Source organism: Lemur catta, chromosome 5 (genome assembly GCF_020740605.2).
Source record: "Lemur catta isolate mLemCat1 chromosome 5, mLemCat1.pri, whole genome shotgun sequence".
Lineage (NCBI taxonomy): Eukaryota > Metazoa > Chordata > Mammalia > Primates > Lemuridae > Lemur > Lemur catta.
The window spans coordinates 93,941,628-93,969,296 of record NC_059132.1 but is presented as its reverse complement, the minus strand read 5'-3'; the positions used below and the strand labels follow the sequence as shown (position 1 = coordinate 93,969,296).

Below are 27,669 nucleotides of genomic sequence, written 5' to 3'. Positions count from 1 at the left end.
GAAGTGAAGAAAACCGAAAGCTGGTTCTTTAACAAACCATAAATCATAAGAACCAAGAAAAAGAAGAGACTAAAATAAACTATATGAAAAATGAAAAAGATGGACATATAGCTACAGAAGAGATTTTTAAAATTAAATGAATAATTAACTTTGTGCCAACAAATAACCTAGATGAAATGGTAAATTTTCAATAAGAACATAAATAACCATATTAATTCAAGAATAATAAAAAACATAGCCTATAACCACTAAAGAAATTTAATCAGTGGTCATAAATATACTCATAAACTCCAGTCCAAGATGGTTTACAGGTTTGTCTTACCAATACTCTCTCAGAGAAAAGAGAGGAAACCCCTTTGGCTTCCTCTATGAGGGTAGTATAATCTTGATGCCAAAAAAAGAGGAAAGAAAGGAAAATTAAAGGCTAGTCTCACGAATATAGATGCAAATATCCTACATAAAATAATCACAAGCCAAATCCAGTGTATCTAAAAACAATCAGAACCACCGTGGCCTAGCTGGTTTATCTCAGGGATACAAGAATGTTAAAAAAAAAAAATCTATTAACACTGACTGCAGTAACAGATAAGGGGAACAAAAAGGTCATTTCATTAGATGATGAACATTTAAGTTTCATTATCCACTTGAGAGAAAATCTAACAAACTAGGGAAAGAAGATAATTTGTTAAGTTTCTTACATCATAAACAAAACTTTAATGTTAGGGACAAGACAAGGATGCTTATCACTACTGCTTAATATTTAACATTTTCCTGGAGAGCTTAAGCAACATAGTTAAAAAACAAGAAATAGAATTAAAAACGAAAAAATAGTTATTTTCCAGGCCGTGTGGTTCTGTACACAGGAAATCCAAGAAACTACAAATACTAGAATTTCTGTAAAAGAGTACAGCAGGCTTGCTGGATACGTGATCTATAATATACATAAATCAGTATCATTCCTATATTGTAACAGCTGCTAAGCATAACCACCACTTGTTGACCTTTTTGGTGCCAAGCACTGATGCTGTGCTTACATTATTTAATCATAAAAACAGCCCAGTAGGTGTATTCGTCTTCATTTTAACAGATTGAACCTGGGACTTGGAGAGTTAAGTAACGTGCCAAAGGTCCTACAGGTAGAAAGGCGAGGCTGGGAACTACAACCTAAGTCTGTGTGAACCCAAATCCTGTCATTATTTAACTAATAGGTACTCCCGTCCTCGCAGTAATTGTAACGAATGTGATGACACCACACTGCTTCTGGCCTCAACTGTTTTTTACCTTAAGTGGTATTTTTTAAATAGAAAAATCATTTTTACACCCTCAAGTTTTACAGACAGCATGGATAAATAAATGGAGCCAGATAAATTAATTGCCCTAAGAGCGTTTTGGAATATTTCAGAATAAATCTAGATGGTAAAGGATGATGTCTGAAGAGGCGTCTGAGGAGAGGAGGTGGAACCCAGGGGCCTCCCGCAAGGTGGGGGCCGGGGCCCAGGGCGTGGCCAGGGTTCTGTTGCGGTGGCGGTGCCCAATCCCCGCGCTGCCTGCGCGGTGCCTGCTGGTAGGCCGAACCCTGGGCCCCTTGGAGGGCGGCGTCAACTGCTTCTCCCAGGGCTCCTGTGCGCTCCTGGACTGAAGGGAGGCATGACTGACACACCAGAGTCCAAGCGATACTGTACCATCCACTTTCCTCGGTATCGCCCTAGAAAATGGATTTCCTGTTCATTATAACAGCAGCAGGAGCGATAACCACACTTGCTGCTGCTACTGTAGCAGCATTATTAATAGTGAAAAGTATAAATTCTTTAAAGAAGTGGACGACTACGGACAATAAGAATACTGAAGAATCTCCTAAAAAATCCAAGGTTACTTTCAAGGTGCCAACCAATATGGAACAGGAAACACACGAAGAAGTGAACCAAAAGGAACAGGGCAGCCAAACTTCGTAAGTGTATAATATAACTTGGTTAAATTACAGACAGGCAACAGAGGCCGATCAAATGAAGAGGGAAGGCGCTGGACCACACCAGGCCCCTTTTCTGAGGACCACAGGGAAGGCTGGTGTCGAGTGACAGAGTTAACGTCACTGTCCTGTGAAACTGGTGTTCAGAGGTGAGGGTTAGTGAAGCAGACTGCATCTTTTATAATGGTGTGAAGCTAATGTTATCAATGTGCTCTTGTTTCTTGACAGAAGCTTGGCTTCTGGCATTTCAAACCCTGATACCAAAAAACCTCTAAAATTTGTTCATTCTGCTTTCACACAAGAGACCGGCTCAAGAAGCACCGGGACGCCCTCCCGGCTCAGCAGCGCCCCAGGGGCGGGGCGGGCGCTCGCCGCACAATGGGCGCCACCTCACAGAGCCCGGCGCGGGCTTCGAGCGCGCCGCGGGCGGCACATGGGCCCCTCGGGGCGGCGAGGCCGGCGGGTGGGTGCTCGGGCTGCGGGCCGGCCCCTCGGAGGGAAGGGGCGAGGGGCCGCTCCCGACTTCGGGTAGGCCTCAGCAGCATCCTGCGGCGGTGACAGGGGCGGCCCCGGTTGCCCAAACAACCCCAAAGGGTGTCTCGAAAGCGTTTGCAAACCGCCGACCGCCCGCCTCTCAGCTGGCCCAACCTCCTCGCCCGTCCTGCCCCGGCTGGCTCAGCAGCCTCCATCTTCCAGATCTTTCTTGAATCCGCAGCTCCTTGAGCGGCCGTTGCCCGAGTGCTGACGGAAGCTGCCGAAGTCGATGCCGGGAGCAGCCTCGGGCGGGGGAGCGGAGGCTCGTGCGCCTCCCCGGCGGCCGAGCGCGCAGGCGCAGGCCCCCGTAACTGCCCGTTGGAGGCGGCCGAACCGCAGTGGAGGGAGACCTAGGCTGGGGGACGCGGCGCAGTTTGCGGCGCTGACGGGCTCTGCTCCCTCCGCGGTTTCCCGACGCTCTGCCCTAGATTTTCTGCATAGCGACTGGGGGTCACCTCTCCTTTGCTTCTCGTAGGCGTCGGAATCCCAGCAGCAGGAGCTTAGAAGAGGACGTGGTTCTCGCAGCGGAGGCTTCAGTACCAGCACCCCGACCATTGGGCGGCGGGATGTCTGTGGTTGGCATTGACCTCGGTTTTCTCAACTGCTACATCGCTGTAGCGAGGAGTGGCGGCATTGAGACCATCGCCAATGAGTACAGCGACAGGTGTACCCCGTAAGTGCCTTTTCTGGTCAAAACCCCGACCTTAAGAAACATTTTCTCTCGCCCTTACGTTTTTCTTGCCCGCTGGTTTGCTCGGATTTCCCCTCTGATGCGCGCCGAACCCCGAGACGACAGGTGCAGCCCATCAACTGCAATGTCTAGAGACCGCTGGTTGGCGGGCCCGGGTGGCGGTCGGGCTTCCTCGCCCTGCAAAGCTGGTTTTCCTTGAAGTACAAGGGACTTAACTAGTTTGTGTATCTCTCCTTTCTGTATCCACACACATGCCTTCGTCCCCGTGCCCCTGCCCCCGCCCCCCAGAGCCCTTGCTTTAGGTTGCGGGAAAGGGGTTGGTGTGGGACCGCCTCGGCGTCCGGAACATCGGAGAAAGATCCCCGGTCGCCTCTAGTGGGGTTGGCCTGGGATTATCGGCCGCAGGCGGGCATTCCCTCGTGAGCTGAGTAAAGAGTTCTTCATCCTGCCCTTCCTCCTTTCCCCATCTCTATGGGCGGCAGCTTTCGCTCAGAAAAGTAAGAAGTCAACGCTTAGATTATACCCGTCAGAAGATGAATTGCAGATTCATCTGGCCCCGAAAGCCATTTTTTGAAGGATGGGAGGAACTGAGGTTTGTGGGGTTTTACAAAACCCAGTGTCCTTGAGAATTGGAGGTAATCAGACCGGTTTCCATGGGTGTAGGTTAATGGTGCATTAATAGGGAGAAACGCAAGGATGGGAGTCACGGGCCTTGTGTATTGGTAATGTACGTCAATTAGTGGAAAGTAGGGGGGTTTGATCCTACCAAAACAGTATCGTAGAAATACAGTGAATTGTTGGAGAGTCGGAGGCGACTATCCTGTATGAACATGATTATGCAGTGATTCTATTATGAACACTTGATGAAAGACTTCGGAGGAGTGGCGTCATGTCATGGAAACATGTTTCCACATGTTCCGTTGTGTCTCTGGTCTGAGAAGTTTGTTGGTAAAGAATGTACTTAAGTAATGCTGGCACCTGAAAAACTAGCTTCCTATTGTAGGCTCCTGGTACAGTAATTTTATGGGGAACCCAACTGTTCATGTATTACTTTTTATGGGAAGGTAATTAAACATACTAACTTGACCATTTTGACTGGTCCGAAGTATAATACCTTAAATATCAGACTAATCTCAACTAAGATCAGTGTTAAATGGTCTTTAAATGTCTAAATTACTATAGTTCTATAGATAGTTTAAAATACGTGAAGGAGGTGTTGAAGAGCATTTTCCGTGAAGCGGTCTGTGCTTTGATTTCTTTCGAAGACTATGCTAGAAGGTTTTATACCACTTTTTTAGATGTACACATTATATTTTATTGAAATTTTGGATGCTTGTATTTTCAAATATGGGCATAGATCAGGTAATCCTCAGTAGTATTTGAACTTTTGCTTCTACTTATTACATCTTTTCCTGGCTTTTATGCACAATGAGAGGCTGAAGCAGTAATTGTGAACTATTTATGAGTTTAATCTCAACAAGATTTGTTTTAAGCCACAACAAATACCGGCTTCTGCCAGTGAAGGATCAGGAAATTCTACTCTTTTCCTTCAGCAGAGTAGAGGTTAATGGGGACAGTCTTTGCCTTCAGTAACTCAACCTATAGAGAAAAAGTGAGCAATAGGGTGGACATTGTCCTAGTCCTTAAAAGTGTTATGCTAAAAGATAAGAAACTAGAACTGTAAGAAAGATAAATTTCCAGGCTCAAAAGTCTTGTTAGTGGTGATTAACAAGACTCTTTAAAGAACCTGGGCAAACTTAACAGAGCAAGAGTTCTTTAAAAATTAGGCTACTAGAGTCTTCTGGAAGTCTTTTTGTTACTATTTTTCGGCACATAGGCATATTGGCTGATTCTATGTGACTGAGATTTCATGTATTTCTGATTTGTGTGTAAGAAAGCCAATACTAATATCTAGATTTAATGATCTTAATCCAAACTAGAACATTCTTAAAGTGGATCGATCATATCCTTACTTGGCTGGCATCAGCAACTCTGCTCTCTGCATGGCTATGCACCATCGTTTACCTCAGAGTATATCTTTTGTTGTTACTAAACAAAAAGTTTTTCATGGTAATTTGGTGGTCTTATGCTGTGTGTTTACTTTATGGGTCCAATTATTGATGGAAAACATACCCCTTCCTGGTCCCAGGATATTTATCCATTTATTGAGTGACTGTCATGCAAAAAGCATCATACTATTGGAGAAGCCTTAACTTTTCTAATACATCACCACATTTAGTAATGCATATAAACTAGCTTTGGAAAATATGTTTTCCATATTCCAGTTGCTTATATTAAGGTAATGTGACAGGTATTTCTGAGATGCAAATACTGCATTCTGAGATGCAACTAAATCAAACATTTCCTTCCTATGAAGGAAATGCTTGGTTTCAGCGTCCATTCTTTTTCACATCTATTTCATTCTTTGACATACTTGATTATATATACACGTGGGGGGATCCCATGTATAAAGCAAGGAAGACAGCTTAATGAAAAATAGAATTACTATGTTTTGGCTTATAAAGGTCTGGGAACAAATAATTTAACATGTTTATTCTTCAGATTCAAAAGTTAGAGTGTTTGACTTGCTTCTCATCTCCTGTGTAAGTTGAAGAGGGGAGAAAATGGAAGAGAAAAAATAATTGCACAAATTGAAGAGAAAAACTAATTTATCTGAAAATTTTGTTATTTTTAAAAATATTACATAAATAGTACCTGCTGATTGTAGAAAAATACAGGTACGTTAAAAGATGAAATTAAAAATTATAATTTCTCCACCCAGAAATAACACTTCCAGATGGTTTTCTGTGTGTGTTTTCAAGGGGAAGGGGTAAGATAAACTTTATATTCTGGTGGTAACCTCTTTCTATGTAAAACATATTTCTTCTATAACATCGGTTTCAATGTTTGTGTAATCATTATGTTATGTTAATTTCATCCATCTCCTATTGGACATTCAAGTTGTTTATGATCTTGTTTTTGTAAACAGTGCTGTAATAACTTACCTTTGTAATTAAATTTTTGATCCTTAATCCCTTCAAATAAATTCCTAGAAGAAGAATTACTGAGTGTGCACATTTTTAAGGCTTTAGCCATGTTTGTATTGTTCAATTAAGTATAATGTAGGGATTAGAATTTAAATCCCAGGCTTAATTATATCCAGGTGATTAGTTTCACACATGGGGAAAATGTACAGCCAAGAATCTTCATTCAATATCAAAATAAACCATGTGGTCAGCTGTAATGATTGCAATGTGCCAAATGCTGTGCTTGCACTGTAATGTATATCACAGTTCTGTGAGTTTTCTAATACTGGCTATCTTTTTTCCATAAAAAGCCTAAAGCAAATTAAGTCACTTGGCCAAGAACTAGTAAGCAATGAAATCGGTTCTGTTCCAGGTCTGTCTAACCCCAGAACCCACGTGTCTTTCCATTACCCATTGGCATAAGGAGAGCGTGTGTTACTATATAGTTACTATATATAACACGCAAGGATAATAGGGATGTAACTATCAAAGGGACAGATTACCTGGCTGAACAGTTGCTGTACAAAGAAGCATCTTTGCCATCAGTAAACATCTATTTTCAGCATTATTTCACCACTCCCCATCACTTGGATCACTGCCTGAGCTCCGCCTCTGCACCTCCCCTTCCCCCCAATTCCATGGAAAAATTGTCTCCCATGAAACTAGTCCCTGGTGCCAAAAGGTTGGGGACCACTGCACTAATGGACTTCTGACCACATCTGAAGATATTTTTGGTTGTCATAGCTGGGGGTGGAAAGGCATTACTGGCAACTAGTGGTTAGAGGCCAGGGATGCTCCTAAAGTCCTATAATGCACAGTACTTTCTCCCAACAAAGAATTATCTGGTCCAAAATGTCAATAGTGCCAAAATTGAGAAATCCTGCTCTGTGGACATCTTGGCAACCATCGCTGAAACTAGTTGCTCACCTTAATTTAAACCTGTTGATTGTGCTTTCCTATAATTAATTTAGCTATTATGTTTCTTAGCATCTATTCAATGATAGCGGAAGAGCTAAAAAATAGTAATTGTGATCTTATGGAACTGGCAAGGGAAAAATAAAATGGGCTATTTTTAAATCTTAAGTGGTAAAATTGTGAGGTTTTGAATCCGTAGTGGAGATAGATAAAGGAGCAAACAAATGTGGAGAGGGCTGACCTCTTAGGCAAGAAATCTCTTAGTCTTCTGGCAGAAGAGATTTTTGCTCTTATAATATTAAGCTTTCAAAATCTGTGTTTTACACTTATAATGAGCACATCTTAATTCAGACTAGTCACATTTTATGTGCTCAATAGCTACATGTGTCTGGGTAGCTAGTGGCTAACATATAAGATAGTGAAGATTACTCTGTCACTAAGTTCTTTTGAGTTTTACCTTCTAAGTATTTCTTAATTTCTCTTTCTGTCTCAGCTGCCACCATCCTGTTATAAATTACTGATAACTTCTTGCTTTCCTCTCGTCAGTTCAACTATAGTCAAAATGATCTCCAACAAACGCTCTACCACTTTTATCCCATCATTATTTACTCTTCAAATCTCATCACTGCCTCAGTTAAGGTTTTCTTGACCTTCCTCCTTTAGTTCCTGCTGTTATCTACTCACATAGCACAATGTGCTCCCTGTGGTAGCCCCTAGTTTACTTTCGTTTTAATGAGTCTACAGTGTTGTAAGATCCAAGAGAGCCTCTTGTCTGTCCTCTTTCTCTCACTATTGTATCCCTGCCAGCTAACAAAGTGCCAGGCATATGGTAATTATTCAACAAACATCTGTCAAATTGACTAAATGAACTTTTTAACCATTTGCCTTCTCTGAAAATTTACTGGTACCTAACATAACAGTGGCTTGTTTGGCCCTTGAAAAGCACTGCTCTGGAATATTGCCTTTTCAGTTTGTATTATGTATCCGTATGCAGTGTCCTCTAAATTATTCAAAAACCTTTAATGAACTCCCATTACCTACTGAATAAATTTCAAAATTATAATCTGGCTATGATAGTATCTTACCAAACTGTCTTATGAAAGTAGCCAAATTGTATTCTTCCTAGTCTCCAAATAAGCATTATCCTTAGAGGCTATCATTCCATTCATTAAATAACTTTTTACTAGCTACCAGACAATGATCTAGACTAATGCTATCCAGCAGAACTTCCTGTTTTTCTATGTGTATTCTGTTTTCTGGATATCCACTAGCTACATGTGGCTTTTGAGTTGAGCACCTGAAATGTGACTGGTCCTGGGGAACTGAATTTTTTATTTTATTATAGTCAATTTAAATTTTAATGGCCACATGTGGCTTATGGCTACCATATTGGATAGTGTACAGTAAGGCAGTGGGCATGCATTACCCTACCCTCCTGGAGTTCACATTCTGGCATGGAGATACAGCCAGTAAATAAATTGTCAGGTGGTGACACATACTGTGGAGAAAAATTGAGTAAACAGTATGAGGTGTGTGTTGGGAAGGAGCAGGAATATTGTTTATATAGGATGGTCAGGATAGGTGTCTCTGTTAAGCTGACAGTTGGGCAGAGACCTGAAAGAAGTACAAGCACAAGACATACGGATATATTTAGAAGTGTTCAGAAAGAGGGAACCGCATGTACAAAGGCCCTGAGGCAGAAGTGTGCTTGGCAGATTCTAGAAATAGCAAGGAGACTAGTGTGCCAAGATTGAAATTGCAGGGTAGAGCAGGAACTGAACCATGATTGGGTCTATTAATTATCTATTTGTGAGTCATGGCACCAGTGGAGGGTTTTCAGCAGAGGAATTTCATGATCTTGAAGGTAGATCACTTTGTCTATTATATTGAGAATAGACTGACATCTATATACCAGGAACATCCTCTTTCACAAGACAGATACATATTAAATGTTTTTCCCCCTTTTAAGTCTTAATTCAGAAGATACGTCTGTTAACTAGAAATGATTATTCTTTCCTTTGCTGGTATCATTCATAATCCTGTATGTTTGTTGATTTTTTTCAATAGACTGTAAATCCTCCAAGTACAAGGATTGTGGCTTATATTAATGTATACACAGTGCCTGTAAGTGTTTGTTGATTGAATATAGTTTCCTGTAGTTATGTTGATTGACTACAGTTTCCTATAGTTATTGAAATCATGGAAATACTTTCTTGAATTGTAACATGAAATGGCATTTTGATGAAAATGTTATTTTATACTTTTATATTACATTTAAATGCAATAATTAAAATAGCACTAATTTATGTATTATTTTTTGTGTGCCAGGTATTGTTCTAAGCATTTACCTATATCATCTATTCTCTTAATTCTCACATAACCCTATAAACAGGTATTTATCATCACTGTTCCAGATGGGAAGGTGAGGCAAGTCATGGTCATGTAATTTTGACAAGATTAAGTGGCAGAGCCAGGATTTGAATCCAAACAGCTTGTTAAATTGACTAAAAGAGTATTTTAACTGTTTGCCTTCTCTGAAAATCCACTAGTCAATACAGTTTTTTTGAAAAAATAGGTCATAGACCAATAGAATTTGAAAACCAATTTTGGGAACTAACATTGTATTGCTAGCTAAGACTTTTTTTTAAATTCTAAGGTTTATTCTGACCACCATTCCATTATTTGGGAAAGTTTTAAAGTATGTAAAATTTCAATTTGTATAACCTTTTAAAATAACGTATGGTGATATTAATCCTTTTCAATTTATTTTTAATAAGGAGAAGCAAAATAATAGCACATTAATATAAAAATACCATGGAAACAAACTTTTTGTTTTCCTTTGTTTAGGGCCTGTATATCTTTGGGATCAAGAACTCGAGCCATTGGAAATGCAGCAAAGAGCCAGGTAAATTGATAACGTGGATGTTTTGACTTACAGGAAGAATTAACTGGATCTTGGTAACTAAGTTCCCATGTTAGATAAGAATAAAAAAGAGTGAGGAAAATATGACAGATCCTAATATCTTTGTACTTTATTAGATACAGTTTGGTTTGGGTTGTAAAATATGTCTTCAATTTTAAAATCTTTTTTAGTTGTGAAGTTAGGGTGTGCTACCAGGTGACATCAATTTTTCCCTCTGTGGTCACTTTCTGAGAGGGATATATCTGTCTAGAACATACATTTCAATGATAAATAACCAAATGTCTTTGTAAAGGAAGGTGGAAAAAATGGAAGAACTAATTTCCAGAGTAACTCAATGTGTATTAAACAAATACTCTGTTTAAGTGTTTGTATTTCTAGGCTTCTGAAATGCTTATGAGTAGAACATTAACTTTTAACATTCCATGCTATAGGTTGATTTTCCTTGGACTTTGTTTACTTCCTTAACCAAAAGCCCTTAAAATTATTTCTTACATTTTCATAGACTTGGGTCTTTCTTCTTCCTTATAAAATAACTTTGTTTAATGGAGCTTTTTTCCCATGACTTTTTAGGAATAATTGACTCATTTATCCAGGAATTTTTGCTTCTGATTTTTATCAAGGGTGTCTTTTACAATTGCCCTATATAAGAATGTGTTTTTATTTCCTATTTTCATATTGTATGTTAAAGAATGTTGGATTTCTGCTAAAATGGCCTCTTAAGTTTATATCTCATGTTCTGACTGATCTTCTAAATTTATCACAGGTAAACAGAGTCTCTAAAGAAAGCAACCTATAAAGTTTCTCCTAGGGGGCTAAAGATATCAAAATGGTAATTCAGCATCCCTGCAGCTTTCATCTCATAATTGAAGATCAAGCTGTATTTGGCTTTAAAGATTACTAGGAGAACAGCAACTGATCTCAGTAATATTGTATAGCTTGAACTATATGTCCTAGTTAAAGAAAAGAAATTACTTTGCCAAAATACAAGCCATTTATAAATTAAGACACTTTCACTTAGCACCATGCTACATGGAAGGGATTTTAATTTACTAGCCTAAGGAGCAGTTCTCAGCAATGGAAGCCACATACAAGTACAAGTACATGAGAAATTTTACAAATATCAGATGTTGAGAGGAAAAGAAAAACTAGACAATAAAAAAGATAGTTTACAAACACAGAAATGGAAGTAGAAAGAAATAAGAGAAATCAAAGATATACAGGTTGAGTGTTCCTTATCTAAAATGCCTGGGACCCAGAAGTAGCTGGTTGGATGTTCTGATATTCTTATACAAGTAGACCATCTCAAGTCCAGAAATCCAAAATGCTCCAAAATCTGTAATTTTTGAATACCAACATGATTCTAAAAGGAAATGCTCATTGGAGTATTGTAGGCTTTAGATTTTGGGATTTGGGATGTCAAAGCAGAAGTGTTAAGGAAAACCAAAGAGATGAGTTATAGGTAGATTGTCATTATATTTGAAAAGTTTTAAATGTTGTTCTTTTTCTTTTGAAGACATTAATTTTGAATCTTACATTCCTAGGAGAATTTGGTATCAATAGTTAAGATATATACATTCTCAGGCTGGGCGCGGTGGCTCATGCCTGTAATCCTAGCCGTCTGGGAGGCTGAGGCGGGTGGATCGCTCGAGGTCAGGAGTTCGAGACCAGCCTGAGCGAGACCCCGTCTCTACTGAAAAATAGAAATAAATTATCTGGACAACTAAAAATCTATATAGAAAAAATTAGCCGGGCATGGTGGCACATGCCTGTAGTCCCAGCTACTCGGGAGGCTGAGGCAGTAGGATCGCTTAACCCCAGGAGTTTGAGGTTGCTGTGAGCTGGGCTGACGCCACAGCACTCACGCTAGCCCGGGCAACAAAGTGAGACTCTGTCTCAAAAAAAAAAAAAAAAAAAAGATGTATACATTCTCATTGTATAATTGTACAGTCATTTGGAAACCAGAAAAATGAATGATTATGTGTAATTCTGAGCTTGGATGTGTAGCATAAAGAGAACTTGGTGGTTCTCAAGTATAAAGATAGTATTTTATTTTTCATTCATTAAGTAATTGATAAATATAAGTATTTACTGCCAACAGATAGTCACGAATGTAAGAAATACAATTCATGGCTTCAAAAAGCTTCATGGGCGATCATTTGATGATCCCATTGTGCAAACTGAAAGGATCAGGCTTCCCTACGAATTGCAGAAGATGCCTAATGGAAGTGCAGGAGTTAAGGTAAGCTTTATATTCCCAGAGTACAAACATATCTTCAAATTAAAGAAACCAAATATGATAATATTGCTATTTGTAATTTGTAGTTTAACTTTTTTCCTCCAGATACAGTACATACATACAGTACATACCCAAGGGATAGGCAGTTTTCATAATAATTTTAGTGAATGCCAAGAAATTCTAATTTAGACTGTCTTTTTGATTCAAATAATACTTTATTGTCAAGGAAAAAATTATTATTATTTGGAGAACTCTAATAGGTGAATAGTTTTTAGGGAATGAAGACAAGCATATGTGATTTAGAAGAATAGACCCAAAAAGTATGTTGCTATAAGTTTTTTCTAATGTAGAAGAATCTTATAACATATTAGAAGTATTAAATCAAACTTTTCTTCCAAGTAAGAGATGGATTCTGAACTTTTAATTCTACGTTCTGAGACAGTAAGTTATAAATCAGTTAACAGCAGTCCCCAACGTTTTTGGCACCAAAGACCAGTTTCATGGAAGACCAAGTTTTCCGCAGCAGGTAGGAGGGTGTTTACGATGATTCAAGAGCATTACATTATTGTGCAGTCAAACCTCTATGCTAATGTTAATCTGTATTTGCAGCCACTCCCCAGCACTAGCATTGCCACCTCAGATCATCAGGCATTAGATTCTCATAAGGAGCACGCAACCTAGATCCCCCTTGAATGTGCAGTTACGGTAGGGTTTCTGCTCCTATGAGAATATAATGCTGCTGGTGATCTGACAGGAGGCGGAGCTTATGTGGTGATTTGAGCAATGGGGAGCAGCTGTAAATACAGATGAAGCTTCACTGGCTTACCTGCTGCTCACCTCCTGCTGTGTGGCTCAGTTCCTAACAGGCTACAGACCCGCACCAGTCTGCGCCCTGTGGGTTGGGGACCACAGAGTTAACAAAAACATGTTTGTGTTGATTTTTCAAAAACTACTAGAATATCCCAAAACACATAGAGTTACTATATGACCCAGAAATTCCATTTCTGGGTATATACCCAAGAGAGTTGAAACATGTCTTTATAAAAACTTGTACATGAATGTTCTTAACAGCATTATTCCTAATAGCCAAAAAGTGGAAATAATCCAAGTGTCCATCAACTGATAAGTAGATAAAATGTGGTATATCTATGTAATAGAATATTATTTGCTCATAAAAAGGAATGAAGTACTAATATGTGCTATAACATACATGAATCTTAAAAATATGCTAAGTAAAAGAAACCAGATACAAAAGGCCACATACTATATGATTCGATTTGTATAGTATGTCCAAGATAGAGCAAATCCATAGGGAAAGAAAGTAATGGTTGCCAAGGGTTAAGGGGAAAGGGAAGTGAGTAGTGACTGCTAATGGGTACAAAGTTTCTTTTTGGGTGATGGAAAATGTTCCAGGATTAGATAGCAGTGATTAGTGCACAACTTTGTGACTATACTAAAAACCAGTGAATTATACATTTCAGAAGGGTGAACTTTTTATGCTATGTGAATTATTTCAAGAAAGCTATTTTTGATAACTAATTTTAAACTTGATTATGTGTGTTATGGATATATACATATTTCTTTCCATTTTTTTTTCTTTCCATTTTTGGAAGAGGGTTCTGATGACAGGGTGAGTGATGAATTGTAGTGAGAAGACAGGAGACTGTTAGAGTAGTAGTTCAGGGAAGACACTTTGAGAGGTTAAAGACAAGGAAACATTGTGAAGCCATATTTTAGATGAAATTTTCTGGTTATTAACTAGAAAGCTAGGTGAGCAATGATAGCTACAACTGAAATAATATTCACATGCTCGGGTTAATGATCACCTGTAGCAATATTTTTCTTCACTAGTTTAAAATTTAAAATACATAAATTTTTTTGCTTTTATTCTTTAAACTGAAAATTAATAGATCATGCTTTGGGAATAGGCTGCTAAAATCAGAATGTTTTTAAAGAAAACCAAAACCCAAAATTTGAGTGATAAAATTTTTATACATTCATAGTGCCTGCAAACTAGTTGAAAAGGCTTTGAAAATATCAATCAGTCCTGTGCTCAACTAAGTGTCTTCATCTTTTGATGACTGAACATCTTCAGCATTCCTCAAGAATTTTATCTGTTTATTTTGTATATATTTCTTTGAATATACTTCGATGTTTATTTCATATAACTTTTTAAATATTCTTATACAAAAGAATACTACTGTGTTATTATGCCTCCTATACTCAGACTAAGGCCATGTTATTTGATTTGTTTTATTTCAGTGTACTTGATTTTTCCCTACTCCCTTGATTTAAAGGCAGTAATTTGACATCATATTTGTTTTTGGACTTACTGGTAAATGGATGTGGAAACAAATGATTATCAATTTTAGGTTTGATTCAAAGTAAATCCGATTAGATATACATATTTAGGTTAGGTGTGGTGGCTCGTGCCTTTAATCTCAGCACTTTTGGAGGCTGAGGCAGGAGGATCACTTGAGGCCAGGAGTTGGGACCAGCCTGGGCAACACAGTGAGACCCCATCTCTACAAATAGTTTAAAAATTAGCTAGGTGTGGTAATGTGCACCTGTAGTCCTGGCTACTCAGGATGCTGAGGCAGGAGGATTACCTGAGCCTAGGCATTCAAGGCTGTAGTGAGCTGTGATCATGCCACTGTACTCCAGTCTGAGCAAACAAACAAAAAAAAGATATACATATTTACACATACTCATTTACATAAATACACTGTGCTGCTTTAGAGAGTTGTTCTTCAAAGCTCTTCCAAAGGTTAGTGTTGGAGAATAAAATTATTCACTGAGGATTCACTGAGACTATGCCTTTTCCTCAGTGAATTAAAGGTAGTTTTGTTATATGGGTTCTAAGGTAGTTTTGTATTGCGTGGTGATTGTCATAATAAAAATATGAGTAAAGCACAGGTCCTCTAGTCTTCTTTGGTTACGACGAACTGTGAAGTTTCATTTTATGTGCCTAAATGCAACCTAATCTTAAACCTGTGTATAATATAAGATGAAGCAGTTATTTGGTCTAAAAAGGTATTTTTAAATTTTATATGTACATCTTTTATATTTAATTCAAGTTGTCCCCAGAAACTTTGGAGTAATACATATTAAATTTGCTTTTTTAAATAAAGAAATTTTCTCTTTTTTTTCCTTCTGATATTATCATTTCCTAAAACTGTATGACTAAAGCTTTCATTTTAAACCTAGGGAGAGTTCTAACTTTCAGAACAAATATTATTTGATCTTTTTCTCTTTCTTTGTCACACTTGGAAAATGAATGATAAAAATTGCTTTTATGGGAGGTAGGGATCTGAGAGGATAGTGACACTTGAAAATAACTTGCTTTGTTATAATACTGTGTGAAGGTACTGGAACCTCAGAAATGAGACGTCATCACTGTTTTTAATGAGGCCACAATTTTACAATAAAATGACAGTCTTTCTGGAATAAAATTCTTTGAGCAAGTACTTTGGCTGTTTCACTATTGTGTATTGTGTGTAGAGTAGATGCTCAATAAATACTTTTTGGATGAATAAATGACTCTTAATAATAGATAGCCTGACTTTTGGTTTTAGGTGCGATACCTAGAAGAAGAGAGACCTTTTGCAATTGAGCAAGTTACTGGAATGCTGTTGGCCAAGCTTAAAGAGACTTCAGAAAATGCTTTGAAGAAACCAGTAGCCGACTGTGTAATTTCAGTAAGTTTTACTTCAGTAATGAATACTCTTGAATCACATTGTTCAGTGTACTAGTGTAATAGTCAAGTATTTTTCTTCTCTTTATACTTTCTTCCCTTATCCAATAAATACCCTAAGTCCTTTTTGACTTTTTTCTTTCTAAAAAAAAAATTAACCTTACTTGGTAAAGTTTATGATTGAATTTCTCATAAAGTCAATCGTGATAATCAATGAATCTTTTAAAAACTAATGTATATGAGTAGTTAGTGGCTGCTGTACCTGCCACTTATCCCTAAGAATCTTCCCAAATAACACTTAACTCTCCACCTATATGGATCTTAACATTTTATGGCAAAGGTTAAAAATTCCCAGTTGGCAATTTGAGGTGGCATATTCTATATTGGCTCGGGGGGAGACATTTAAGGATTCTTAACAAAACATTTAATTATTTACCCTATCTTATCTCTTGAGATATTATTTAATATTGTTAACTAGTTTTTAAGTTACATGTTGTCACCTAAATGTGATATATTCCTACTACTAAACTTGACTACATAAATTCAAGAGTCTTGTGTCATCAGAAAAACAAAATCAGATTATGAACTCTTAAGTGAATTTAGTAATTTTTTTCATAGGCATTTAGGATTATTTAAATGGGAGAAAAATATTAAAGCTTAATAATTGCCACTCATTTGTAATAGTAAATAATAGTTTACCATTTACCATGCACTGTTACAGGCATTTTATCTGTATTAATTCATTTAATCCTCAGAACCCCGCCCTATGAGGTAGGATATTATCAACCTGGTTTTGCAGATTAACAAAGTGAGGCATAGAAATGTTACATAACTTGCCCCAAATCAACAAGCTAATAAGTGGTAGATCTCGATAGTTCATTCCCAAGCCTATGCTCATAACTTCCATTATACTGCCACTTGAAAGTATGTTAGAATGATACAAATCTTAGAAATTCATCTTAAATACATTCCTAGTTTAAGTATACTTGCTTTTACTTTCATTTCAAATATTCATATAATAACAAAGTAATAAGAACTTTTGGCCAGGCGTGGTGGCTCACGCCTGTAATCCTAGCACTCTGGGAGGTCGAGGCGGGAGGATCGCTTGAGGTCAGGAGTTCGAGACCAGCCTGAGCAAAAGCGAGACCCCGTCTCTACTAAAAATAGAAAGAAATGATTTGAACAGCTAAAAAAATATATATAGAAAAAAATTAGCCGGGCATGGTGGCACATGCCTGTAGTCCCAGCTACTCGGGAGGCTGAGGCAGAAGGATTGCTTAAGCCCAGGAGTTTCAGGTTGCTGTGAGCTAGGCTGATGCCACGGCACTCTAGCCAGGGCAAAAGAGCGAGACTCTGTCTCAAAAAAAAAAAAAAAAAAACAAAACAAACTTTTGACCATTATTAACTTTGTGGTTGGGACAGTAGACCCATTGTGAGCTCCATAAGGGAAAATATTTTGTCTTTGTCCATTATATCCCTTGTAGCCAGAAAAGTATCTCAATGGATATTAAATGAGTCATACATTATAATTTAGATTTTTATAAGGAGGATAATACTAAATAAGGATAAGCAACCTTATCAAACACAATTCAGGTTCTTTTTCCTATTGTTAACATAGGTTAAATGAAATTTCTAAATTCACAAAACAATAAAATTGAAGGAGACTACGTACTTGAAACTTAAATTGGAAGAGCCTCCAAGTTATTCTGTGCGTGATTGTTCTTAATTATTAGCTTTTTAGAAATCTTTTGGTGTGTCAAATCAAAGTACTTGTTAGTTTCACAGAACTGAGGTATATATAAATCTTTATAAGTGTTAAGCCTGAGTTTATTTAATTTTTTAATAGTTTAATGTTTTTTGGTGATTTTAAAAGAAATACATGTTCATTAGAAGTTCTGCCCTTTTGAGATAGAACCATTTTAAACAGTTGGATTATGTTTTTCTAGTTGTGTAGATGCACACAAAAATGAACCATGCCATACATACCCTTTTTAACGTAAAGATACTATTTCATGACAATTTAGATCTACTTGAGCTACATGGGATTCTGTTATGTGAATATACCATAATATATTTAATCTCATTTTAACAGACGTGGGTTTTCAAGTTTTTATTATTAAAGTTGAGCAAATATGTTTTTTAATAAATTAACACATGAAGTGTTTAGATTAACAAAACTTTTGGCAATCCTGCCATATTACTTTAGTTTTAGTACTTTAGGTCAAATCTTTATGTGTAGAAATTGTCAAACCTGAAAAAAAATACTAGTATTTTTCCTCCTTTATTTAATTAGAATACCATTCTTTGCCTTAAACTGTACATAAGTTTTAGTGAAATTATTTTATATTTTTCAATTGATAAAAACATTTTAACAGATTAAACATCTATTTTGAAATGTTTATTGCATCAAACCAACATACATAATAATTATTTTTAAATATCAGATTCCTAGCTTTTTCACTGATGCGGAGAGAAGATCTGTGATGGCTGCAGCCCAAGTTGCAGGCTTAAATTGTTTAAGGTTGATGAATGAAACTACTGCAGGTAAGCACTTTTTATTTGGAAAATCACAGTCATAAAAATATTCTAATAGTTTTTCCTAATTAATAACAAAGCATTTTTTTAGCATTATTACATACTGGTTCTTGTAAGCTTTGGAGTACATCATGGCAGAGGTTAAATATGTCTTATTGGCTTTCAGAATTATTATCGAGTTATAGATGAGTGGGGAAAAAACATTAACCAAATTATGAAAAGTTAATTTGAAACTAATAATATGTATTGCTGTACTGTGTATTAAAGTACAGTATCAAAGTGACTTATCTCTTACTTATTTTCCAGGTAATTGCTGTACTAGAATTAACCTAATTCTTTGTTCTTGTACAGTTGCACTAGCATATGGAATTTATAAACAGGATCTTCCGCTGTTAGATGAGAAACCAAGAAATGTAGTATTTATTGATATGGGCCATTCTGCCTATCAGGTCTCGGTTTGTGCTTTTAACAAAGGAAAACTTAAAGTAAGTAAATAAATGATTTACTATATTTAATTTTAATGATTAAGAGCACATACTATATATAGAGAGAATTTTAATAGCTGAGTATGAAATGTGGCTCTGCACCTTAAAAACTGTGACCTTGAGCAAGTTACTTAGTTTCCCTAAACCTTAGTTTCCTCATCTGAGTATGACATCAGTAATATACTTCATAGAATTTTTGAGGACAAAATGAGTTAATGTATATAAAATGCTTGGAATGCCTGGCATAGAGTAGCTACTATAATAATGTGCTAGCTATTTTTATTTTTGTTGTCTTTATTAAGTTAATTAAGTCATCTATCAGGGAACAAATTATTTATCCGTAAATATACTTACAGGAAACATTTTCTAAAATGATTCCTGTTGGTTTTGGAAACCTATCTATCCAGGAGTCCTAATCATAATTTTCTACAGTGTAGTGTTACTTACTTCTGTGTGCTTATTTTCTTATAGTCTGTGTTTGGTCTTATATTAATTTTTGCATTGATTATCTTCTCCAGACTTATGTGTTCTCTCTCTCCATTATGCACATGAATACTTAGAAGATAAAGTGCTTTGAGTTACCCAACACTGCAAGAGCATTTTGTCTTATATTACTATAATAACATCCTTGTAATCAGAAAATTAAAGGGAAATGACTCATACTAAATATAGTTTTCAGTATAAATTGGTTTATTCTTGGCATTTAGCCTTAAATATTAACTTAAAAAGGGTATTTTCTTTCTTTCCTTTTCAGTAGATAACTTAGAGTAGTGATCTATAATTTTTAGATCATAGACCCCTTTGAAAGTCTGATAAAGGCTATACCCTTCTCCAAGAAGAATGCAGACTTGCTCTTGTCACATACCAAGATAATTTTGGATTTAATCTTGGGTAATACTGGACTTCGTGAGAAGTCTATACATGGATTCTCCATGCTGGTCTATGGGATGACATCACACTCAGGTTGTGCTCACATCTTGCTGTGATGTTTACCACTATTCTGCCACCCCAGCAACCCCCTTTTGAAGAAAGAGCTGAAGAACCACACCAATATTGGGATTTTTTTTTTTTTTTTATTAGTGACTAGTTATAAAGTAGTCATTTTACCCTAGGGAGAGAGACTGGATGTCTGGTCTTTCTGTTTTTAAGAGCTATGGTATTGAAGTTTTGTGACTTGTTTTACCCATTTTAACTGGTACCTGCTTGCTGGGAGACTATTGCTCAACAAGCTTATTAAATTATTGTCTCTCTTCACTTGTTTCTGTATTCTTTTTTTGCTCTTTCATGTATCCTTTTGTTCTATATTTTTGTAAAAAGCTGGGTTGTTTTTTTTTTTAATAATAATCAGAAGGCCTAGTTCCTGACCTGTAAATTTACCAATTACAGTATTTTTAAATTTAATTTTTGGATTTGTTTTTATTCTTGTTTATATGCTTAGGATTGTTTCTTTGCTCTCTTAAACTTGGTTTTTGGTCTACCTGTTCAGTCCTATTGTAGAACCAAAAGATGTGAGATAATGAGATTTTAGTTGTAATTCAGTTATTTCAGAATTAAAATTATTCTTTTATTATGATATGCATCTATACCTATAAAGCAGATAATTCAGAGTAGGGAAATATGTTGGCTAAATATAAATGATAATTTAATGCTGATTCCAAATTCAGCACCCAAATTGGATAAGTTCTTTAGCTTCATTTTTATATTTTATAATTTTAGAGATTTTTTTTGGAAGAATCTATATTTCTGAAAATTCAGTTTTGCTTTTTCAATTAAACAGGTCTTGGCTACTACCTTTGATCCATATTTGGGTGGCAGGAACTTTGATGAGGCTTTAGTAGACTACTTCTGTGAGGAGTTCAAGACCAAATATAAGATAAATGTGAAAGAAAACTCTCGGGCCTTGTTGCGTTTATATCAGGAATGTGAAAAACTAAAGAAGCTAATGAGTGCAAATGCATCAGATCTTCCATTGAACATTGAGTGTTTCATGAATGACCTTGATGTTTCTAGTAAAATGAACAGGTACCATGTATGTTTTCAGTTTGAAAAGTGTTTGCTTATTTTATAATGTTTAGATCACATCTGATTTTTTTGTCATTTTAGAAGATATGCTTAATGTTTTATTCCAAAATAATGGATTTTATTTTCTCACAGGGCTCAATTTGAGCAATTATGTGCTTCCCTCCTGGCCAGGGTTGAACCACCTTTAAAAGCAGTAATGGAACAAGCTAGTAAGTGGAAATTACTGGACTATCAAAACTTCATCATGGTCACTTAAAGGGGAGGGGAATAGAAGATGGTAAAAGTAATAAAACTTCATGGTTTTTATTAATAAAAGATTTATATTTCTCATTTTAGCAAAGGAGATTATAGCTCATGTTTTATTCATAAGAGAAAAGCACAAGAAATCTGGGTTTGTTAGAATTCTTCCTTGCTTATTTTATTGTTTACATCACAAAGCCAATGCTAGTTCTATTTGGAGGTGTTTATATATATAAGTAGGAGATTCTGAAATGAAATCAATGTAGAAATAGGGACATGATTGATTTTTCTTACAGCTTTTGGTAATCAATTAAAAATGACTTGTATCAGGATTTGGGAGGTAGAAGTTAGAAAATTGAAGAGCTGCTTCAAAATCCATGAAGTGCTTTTCTCTTCCTGTTGTCACTCTATTATCTGGGCCAAGTGCAGTGCCTGTCACATAGATAACTAGTATTTATTAAATTTTGCCTTGTTCTAAATTGTGTTATCTTTTTTCCATTTTTTCTTCTTTTGAGCAAATAAAAAATCTATCCACTCTTTAAAAAATACAAAGCTACTGTTCACAGATTAATAAGGATTATCTTATTTTTCTCAATTAAAAACATTTTATTTCCAGACTTACAACGTGAAGACATAAGTAATATAGAAATTGTAGGAGGAGCAACACGAATTCCTGCAGTGAAGGAACAAATCACTAAATTCTTTCTTAAAGATATAAGTACCACATTAAATGCTGATGAAGCTGTTGCAAGAGGATGTGCATTACAGGTATAATTGTTTTTTTTTAGAATATATATTTTAACATAAATGATAAGTCCAAAGGGCCTTTTAATATCATCTGTTCTGACCACCTGTGGATCGGCTAAAGTAAATTGAAATTTTTCCTGATAAATGAGTCTTCTGTCTTTCCCATTTAGATATTTAGGGTATAATAGGATAATATGTAAATACACTGAAATAACATGTATTTTGTGAATTCTTGCAATCTACCTATTTAAAATTCCTTTTGGAGATTCAAAACTGTTTTTTTTTTTTGAGACAGAGTGTCGCTTTGTTGCCTGGGCTAGAGTGAGTGCCGTGCCATCAGCCTAGCTCACAGCAACCTCAAACTCCTGGGCTTAAGCGATCCTACTGCCTCAGCCTCCCGAGTAGCTGGGACTACAGGCATGCGCCACCATGCCTGGCTAATTTTTTCTCTATATATTTTAGTTGGCCAGCTAATTTCTTTCTATTTTCAGTAGAGACAGGGTCTCGCTCTTGCTCAGACTGGTCTCGAACTCCTGACCTTGAGCGATCCACCCGCCCGGCCTCCCAGAGTGCTAGGATTACAGGCGTGAGCCAAGGCGCCTGGCCTCAGAAATATTCTTAATAATAATTTTTGTAAGGTCATATAAAGAATACTCTGGCCCTTTTAATTTTTTACTAGTTATTACCAAAAAAACAGTAGCTTTTAAAATGTAACAATTTTAATAGAAGGACTTCTATTAAGCAGTTCAATCAGGGTAACCTAGGGTATGGTTTGTAGTTGTTGATTTAAATATGGTATACATCTTATTTTCAGTGTGCGATTCTCTCACCAGCATTTAAAGTGCGTGAATTTTCCATAACAGACGTTGTTCCCTATTCAATCACATTAAGGTGGAAGACCTCTTTTGAAGATGGAACTGGGTAAGTTATTTTTAAAACCTTAGAGTTTGTCACAAATCTTTAACCAATTTAACCTTCTTTTCTGAATTAGAGAAATTAAGACTTTTCAAAATACTGTCAAATACTTTTAAATAAAGTGTTAGTAAACAGATAACATAAAAATGATGTATCACTTATAAACCATGATGGGCTTTTTTTTTTTTTGAGACAGAGTCTTGGTCTGTCACCCTGGGAAAAGTACAATGGTGTCATCATAGCTCACTGCAACCTCAGACTCCTGGGCTCAAAGCGATCCTCCTGCCTCAGCCTCCCAAGTAGTTGGAACTACAGGCACACACCACAACACCTGGCTGACTTTTCTATTTCTAATACAGGGTCTCGCTCTTGCTCAGGCTGGTCTGGACCTGAGCTCAAGCGATCCCCCGGCCATGGCCTTGTAGAGAGTTAAGATTACAGGCATGAGCCACCGCACCCGGCCACATTTTTTTAATAAAAGTAAGACATGCTCATTTTCAAATGAAAATCACGGTATAGAAATGTAAAAACTTAAAAGACCTTAATTTGCCATACTCTCACTCCCTTAGCCCATTTTGTACACATAACCATTTTTAACAGCTATTTTATCTGTCCAGTCATTTTCTAGTACATATAAGATTATCTCTTGTGCAACTTCCTTTTTTAAATATATTGCATACTATTTTTTATGTCAACAGACAATAACTTATTTAATATTTCAACAGTTGTATGCACCATAATAAATGTAACTGATACACTGTTAGGTCATATTTTTGCTATTTTAAGCAGTACTATTAGGAGTATCCTTGTACACATATCCTTGTTCAGCTGTGTTTGGTATATCTATAAAATAACAGTGTAGGAGTGGAATTGTTGAGCCAAAGAGTATGAATGTTATTTTGAATAATACTGCCAAATTATTCACTAAAAAGATTTCAGTTTATATTCATATTAACATTCATGAGATACCTGTTTTAGCTCATTTTCTCCCACACTTTTAAATTTCATATGCTGAAAGTTAAAAAAAAAAAAAACTTTGTGTTTCTGACTATTGTAAACTACAGTCTTTTCATACTTTTGTCAACATTTACATTTCTTTTTCCATGAACTTCCCAGGATTTTAGTAGCTTGCTTACCTACCCAAATCAAAATTTGTATTTCAAATATTTTACTTGCCTCCTTTTCAGAAGTATTGCATAAAGCTGTATTTACCTTTTGAAGTTCCTTTTAAAGTTTTTTTCTGTATTCTATACATCAGTACCCCCAAACAATGAAATTTTTGTACAAATTTCAAATTTATAAATTATCAATCTTACCAGAATGTCCTGTAGAACATTTGAATGACATGTGTTAATGTCAATTTTGAAGCATGAATTATTCTATACAGTTAAATTTCAGTTAAAGTTGTAAATGATCCAGGAAAAAATATTAAGAAAACGTATGGGGAGCTAAATTAAAAATATAGCCTAATGACTATAATAAGACAGTAGAAGATATTGGTAGGTTCTTGCAAACTCGGATAGAGTAAAAGGTTTGTGGATTTCAGATTTTCAAGCTTGCATAATTAAGGCAATAGGAGGACAATACAGTATTAAAGAGTGGTTTCTGGGCCACCATCAACAGTAGTCATAAACTGTTTCGGGTACATATTTAAGGAATAGGAATTGCTATGTAGGTTTAAAAACTCCTTGTACTGGAGGGGAAAAAATGCTGTCAAGGACATTATTATAATATATCAACTGAAAAATACTGGAATATGGATGGTAGGTAAAGTATCAGAATATTCCTGTTAGGAAATGCACATTGAAGTGTTTAGTGGTAAAAGACTATATGTGTCACTCTCAGGTGGTTTAGGAAAAATATACACAGATAAAGAGACAGTGTGCACTTAGATGATGAAACACATTGGATAAAATGTTAACAACAAATCTAGTTAAAGGATATACAGATGTTCCTTGTCCTGTTTTTATTTTTGCACCTTTATGTAAGTTTAAAATTGTTTCCAAATAAAAGGGTTTTTTTTTTAAAGGAAATAAAAAGGGTTACATGTGGCAAGTGTTTTAAAAGTTAATAGGTAGGGCTTTTGGTCCTCATATGTGAGCAAAAAAAAAGTCCCTGTACCTTGGCCTTAAAATATACATAGTCTGAATAATTTTTCTCTTTATAGTAGTATACAATTTTCTGTTTTTATGATAGACATTGTGAAAATGTTGAACCCTAAATTTTGAACTACAATAAGTGTTTATAACAAAATCAATAATTTTCTTTACATTTATGCATAGAGATTTTTGCTGTGCTGCTTATGAATTAAGAATGAAATGGAATCATTAGCAACTTTGTATTTGTTTCTAAGTGACTCTTACCCACTCCATTTAGGGAATGTGAAGTATTTTGTAAGAACCACCCTGCTCCATTCTCAAAAGTCATTACTTTCCACAAGAAGGAACCATTTGAACTAGAAGCATTTTATACTAATTTACATGAAGTGCCTTATCCTGATCCAAGAATCGGTAAGAGAACTCAAGAAAAGCCTTCAAAAAATTTTGGCCCTTTAATAAATGTGTTATATTAGAATCAAGGAAGGAAATTAATTGACATTTCAGCTAAGCCAGTACTGGGTTTTTAAAGAAAGTATTTACACTTTTTCTAAATATGTACTTTTTAGTGCTGAGAACACTCGACCTTCCGTATCCATGAGTTTAGCATTTGTGGATTCAACTAGTCACAAATCAAAAATACTTAGAAAAATAAAGCATTTGTACCAAACATATATAGGCATTATTTATTATATGTAACAACTGCTTCTATAATTAATAGCATTTATGCTGTATTAAATATGATAAGTTAATCTAGAGATGCTTTAAAAGTATTTGGGAGGATGTATATAGGTTATATGCAAATATTATGCCATTTTATGTAAGGGACTTGAGCTTCCTCAGAATTTGGTTTCCTTAGGAATCCTGCACAATCAATCCCCCCTCTCCGTGGATACTGTATTTTTATAGGGGACTACGTATTTTTAATTCATTTTGACTTATACATTTAAAACACTCTGTAATTGTCCTGAAAGATTTGTATGAGAGTTATTTTTTATGGAAAAACTATTGAAATTGAAATTGTGCTGCCTGTATATTCTAATTTTAAACTTAATATTCACTGGCAGCAACTAGAATGAGTATAATTGGATTAATATGAAAGTAAGAATAGGAGACTAAAATATCCATTTTAACTTGAGTAATCTTTTCAGAAGATATAAAACAATGATTTTAATTTTTAAAATTTTTATATTGTTTTGATAGACTAGAAAGGAGGCAATGTAAACATTTCAGGTATATTATTTAAAGTAGTAAAAACTATTGAAGGTTATGTTAGTTTGCTAGGCTGCTACAACAAAGTACCACAGGCTGGGTGGCTTAAACAATAGAAATTTACTGTCTCAGTTCTGGAGTCTACAAATCCAAAATGAAGGTATCTCCAAATACAGTCACATTCTGAGGTACAGGAGCTTGGGGGGTGGGGGGAAGACACAATTTAACCCATAAAAAAAGTCAACCAGATTTTTTTTTTTTTTTTTTTTTTTGAGACAGAGTCTCACTCTGTTGCCCAGGCTACAGTGAGTGCCGTGGCGTCAGCCTAGCTCACAGCAACCTCAAACTCCTGGGCTTAAGCGATCCTACTGCCTCAGCCTCCCGAGTAGCTGGGACTACAGGCATGCGCCACCATGCCTGGCTAATTTTTTTTCTCTATATATATTTTAGTTGGCCAGATAATTTCTTTCTGTTTTTAGTAGAGACGGGGTCTCGCTCTTGCTGAGGCTGGTCTCGAACTGCTGACCTCGAGCAGTCCACCCGCCTCGGCCTCCCAGAGGGCTAGGATTACAGGCGTGAGCCACCGCACCCGGCTTAACCAGATTTTTGACTACCCAGTTTTTCTGCCTAGTATTCCTTCCTACTATGGATAGCATGATACATGAGAGACTTCTTCAGAAAAATAAACATTAGTGGATCTCTGCAGGTATTAGTGACTGGATAACTTAGCAGTTTTGCCATAGAAAAAAATCTAAAAAGTTTTAGAAGTACCTGATTTATGAATTACTAAGATAATTATGATCTGTAAAGGTTATAGAAAAAAGTGTATTATCTGTTTTGTTTTCAGACTCAGAAATTGAATTTTGTTGTCTCGATTTTATAGTAGCAATATTGTATAATGCTTAAAAGTCATTGCCTTTGAATCAAATTATCCTTGGTTAAAATCCCAACTCCTTTTTCCAGCATTGATAATTTGGTTCAGCTTACTTAAACTTTCTGAGTCTTAATGCAAGATTTGTTATGGTATAAAAAAGATTATCTGAGGAAAGTGCCTGCCCCGTAGTAATTGATCAGGATGTGATCATAATTTTATGACTATTTGCTAGAATCTTAAAGATGATAGCCAAATTATTGAATAAATGAATGAGTTAATCTGAGGCTCATGTACTGATCAAAGCTCTTTTTTCCTTAAGGGAGCTTCACTATTCAGAATGTTTTTCCACAGTCTGATGGTGATAGCGCCAAAGTGAAGGTTAAAGTTCGTGTTAACATCCATGGAATCTTCAGCGTGGCTAGTGCATCAGTTATTGAGAAGCAAAATTTGGAAGGGGATCACAGTGATACTCCTATGGAGACAGAAACTTCATTTAAGAATGAAAACAAAGATGATGTGGTATGTAGAAATCCTATCTCAATATTTCTCTCATAGATA

At 36.1% G+C, this 27,669-nt stretch overlaps 1 protein-coding gene across 1 annotated transcript in view; it reads left to right on the top strand.

Annotated features, from left to right (window-relative positions):
• The first annotated feature begins 2,723 nt into the window (after positions 1–2,723).
• HSPA4L (heat shock protein family A (Hsp70) member 4 like) overlaps positions 2,724–27,669 on the top strand; it is a 45,895-nt gene continuing 20,949 nt past the window's right edge. Inside the window, exons 1-12 of the mRNA XM_045552308.1 lie at positions 2,724–3,173; positions 9,980–10,037; positions 12,154–12,294; positions 15,867–15,989; positions 18,430–18,529; positions 18,872–19,005; positions 20,783–21,027; positions 21,160–21,236; positions 21,884–22,035; positions 22,829–22,935; positions 25,306–25,439; positions 27,431–27,630. Of these exons, the coding sequence (XP_045408264.1) occupies positions 3,067–3,173; positions 9,980–10,037; positions 12,154–12,294; positions 15,867–15,989; positions 18,430–18,529; positions 18,872–19,005; positions 20,783–21,027; positions 21,160–21,236; positions 21,884–22,035; positions 22,829–22,935; positions 25,306–25,439; positions 27,431–27,630 (1,578 nt within the window). The 5' untranslated portion in view covers positions 2,724–3,066. The remainder of the gene's footprint in view (positions 3,174–9,979; positions 10,038–12,153; positions 12,295–15,866; positions 15,990–18,429; positions 18,530–18,871; positions 19,006–20,782; positions 21,028–21,159; positions 21,237–21,883; positions 22,036–22,828; positions 22,936–25,305; positions 25,440–27,430; positions 27,631–27,669) is intronic.